The sequence below is a fragment of the Euphorbia lathyris genome, chromosome 5, assembly GCF_963576675.1.
Source record: "Euphorbia lathyris chromosome 5, ddEupLath1.1, whole genome shotgun sequence".
Classification (NCBI taxonomy): domain Eukaryota; kingdom Viridiplantae; phylum Streptophyta; class Magnoliopsida; order Malpighiales; family Euphorbiaceae; genus Euphorbia; species Euphorbia lathyris.
The window spans coordinates 78,048,099-78,050,109 of record NC_088914.1 but is presented as its reverse complement, the minus strand read 5'-3'; the positions used below and the strand labels follow the sequence as shown (position 1 = coordinate 78,050,109).

Genomic DNA, 2,011 nt, shown 5'->3' with positions numbered 1-2,011 from the left:
GGATTATCTCTCGTTTTCACCATCAAGTAATAATCATTACACCCCACTGTTAAATATTCCTCTTAACGTGCGCATATCCACGTGTCCCTCACGCATTTGTCCACACTTAAGCGCATTCCCTTCCACGGCATTTCCGATCTGGATAACGGCGCCGTCAAAAACCCCGTCACAACAGATTCCCCCGTCACTGTTAACTAGAAACATGGACCACCCAATCACCATCCCCACCACGCAACTAAAAATAACACCAATTCAGCAATTCTTTTGTCCTTTTTAGCCTTCCCATTTCCTTCCTCTACAAACCCTCTTTCAGCTTGTAAATCCTTACCGGTAAATATCTCTCTCCCTCTCTCCCTCATCATCATCATCGTCATCATCAAAACACGAGGGAAACCAGAGAATTCAGGGAGGAATTCAGGAGATTTTCATGGCGGGAATGGCTCAGGTGGGAGTGAAAACGAGAGCTCGAGCTTTAGCCTTGGCTGCTGCGGCTACAGCTACTGGAAGTTCGAGGAAAAGGAAAGTGGAGAATGAGGAAATTGTATCGTACATTGAATTGAAGAGTGCAACAAACCGAAGACGCGTCATGATTACGCCTGAAAATTCACTGTCGGTTTCACCGCCTATGGATTCCGATTCCGGTCAACCGAGTTTTATTCAGGATAGATGTAAATCGTTTGCTAGCTCGGATCACGCTTCCGCTTCTTGTTGTTCCAGTAACGGATCAAGTGATCAGAGAATTCATCAATTCGCAGATCTGGAGGTGAAATTTTAAATTAATACTCCATTAAACAACACAACGTATGATAAATTATGCCTTTATGAATTCCAGTAGAATTTCGGTTTCTCCTGCTTTAACTGCTTGCCTTTATTTTCAATAATTTCGTTTCTCTGAATTTTAAATTTCGTTCGTCCTTTCTTTTCACCTTTTGCAGGACGAGAGCGTCGAAGTTGAAACATCAGTGTATTATAGCTGTAGAGAAAGGTTTGCCTTTATATTTTCTTTTTTAAAATATTATTATCTTTTAGTTCAATGTTAAGTTACAGCCCACACGTCTCTACGATTTCGAAATTCAAAATGTCACCGATCCATCTTATTAATTAATTCTTCCGTTTTAAAACTCTCTTCCTCTTCCTCTTCTATATATGTACACAACTACTGATCTTAATTCTCTTTTTCTTTGTACGCACAGGAGAGAGACGGCGCCGTCAAGCCAGCTTCGAGCGGAATCATCAGAAGAACTGGATTCGATGGCTAGGCCAACGTCGGCGGAGAATTCTCGCCGCAGATCAACGGCTACGAAGATGCCAACAGAAGCGGAGCTGGACGAATTCTTCACCGAGGCTGAGAAGAATATCCAAAAACGATTTGCTGACAAGTAAATTCAAACATTCTTCACTCATGCGAATGCATGTGCATTCATTAACCATTAGCATCAATTTTAGCACAACTTCCGCGCCTGTTTGTTTCTGTGAAAATTTATCTACTAGCTAGCACGGTAATCGATAATCTAATGATGAAGAATACAGTAATTAATAAGTATTCAATTTTATTTTTGTTATGGCAGGTATAACTACGATATTGTGAAGGACGAGCCATTAGAAGGACGGTACGAGTGGGTGCGATTAAAGCCGTAAAGCAAAAAAGATAAGGAAGAAAAGCAATGCTTCCTTGCTTACCTAGGCTAATTCCTCATAATTCCATCAGACTATCAATTTTTAGGTTCTGCTACTGCCGGTAATTAAGTTTTCAGGTCTTTTCTTCTTAATTAATTCTTCTTCTATCACCATTGTTGTGGCTCAGTGTACAGCTCTATGTCTCTCTCTAGCTCTTACTATTTTTAATCGGTTAGAATTATTAGAAGCTTAAGCTTCTCTGTTTGTTCTCCTGTACGGTGAGTTCATACGGATGAATATTCTTTCTGCAAAAAAAGGAATTGCAGAAATAAAAAAAAATCCACATGTCGAAGAGCAAACAGTTGAATAACGAAAGTAGGCTTTGATTTTCTTA

The 2,011-nt window shown here is 40.1% G+C and overlaps 1 protein-coding gene across 1 annotated transcript; it reads left to right on the top strand.

Annotated features, from left to right (window-relative positions):
- Positions 1 to 263: 263 nt before the first annotated feature.
- LOC136230030 (cyclin-dependent kinase inhibitor 7-like) lies at positions 264 to 2,011 on the top strand. The gene is made up of 4 exons (XM_066018958.1): positions 264 to 763; positions 936 to 985; positions 1,194 to 1,379; positions 1,569 to 2,011. The coding sequence occupies exons 1-4, from the start codon at positions 428 to 430 to the stop codon at positions 1,636 to 1,638; spliced, it is 642 nt and encodes a 213-aa protein (XP_065875030.1). The 5' UTR covers positions 264 to 427; the 3' UTR covers positions 1,639 to 2,011.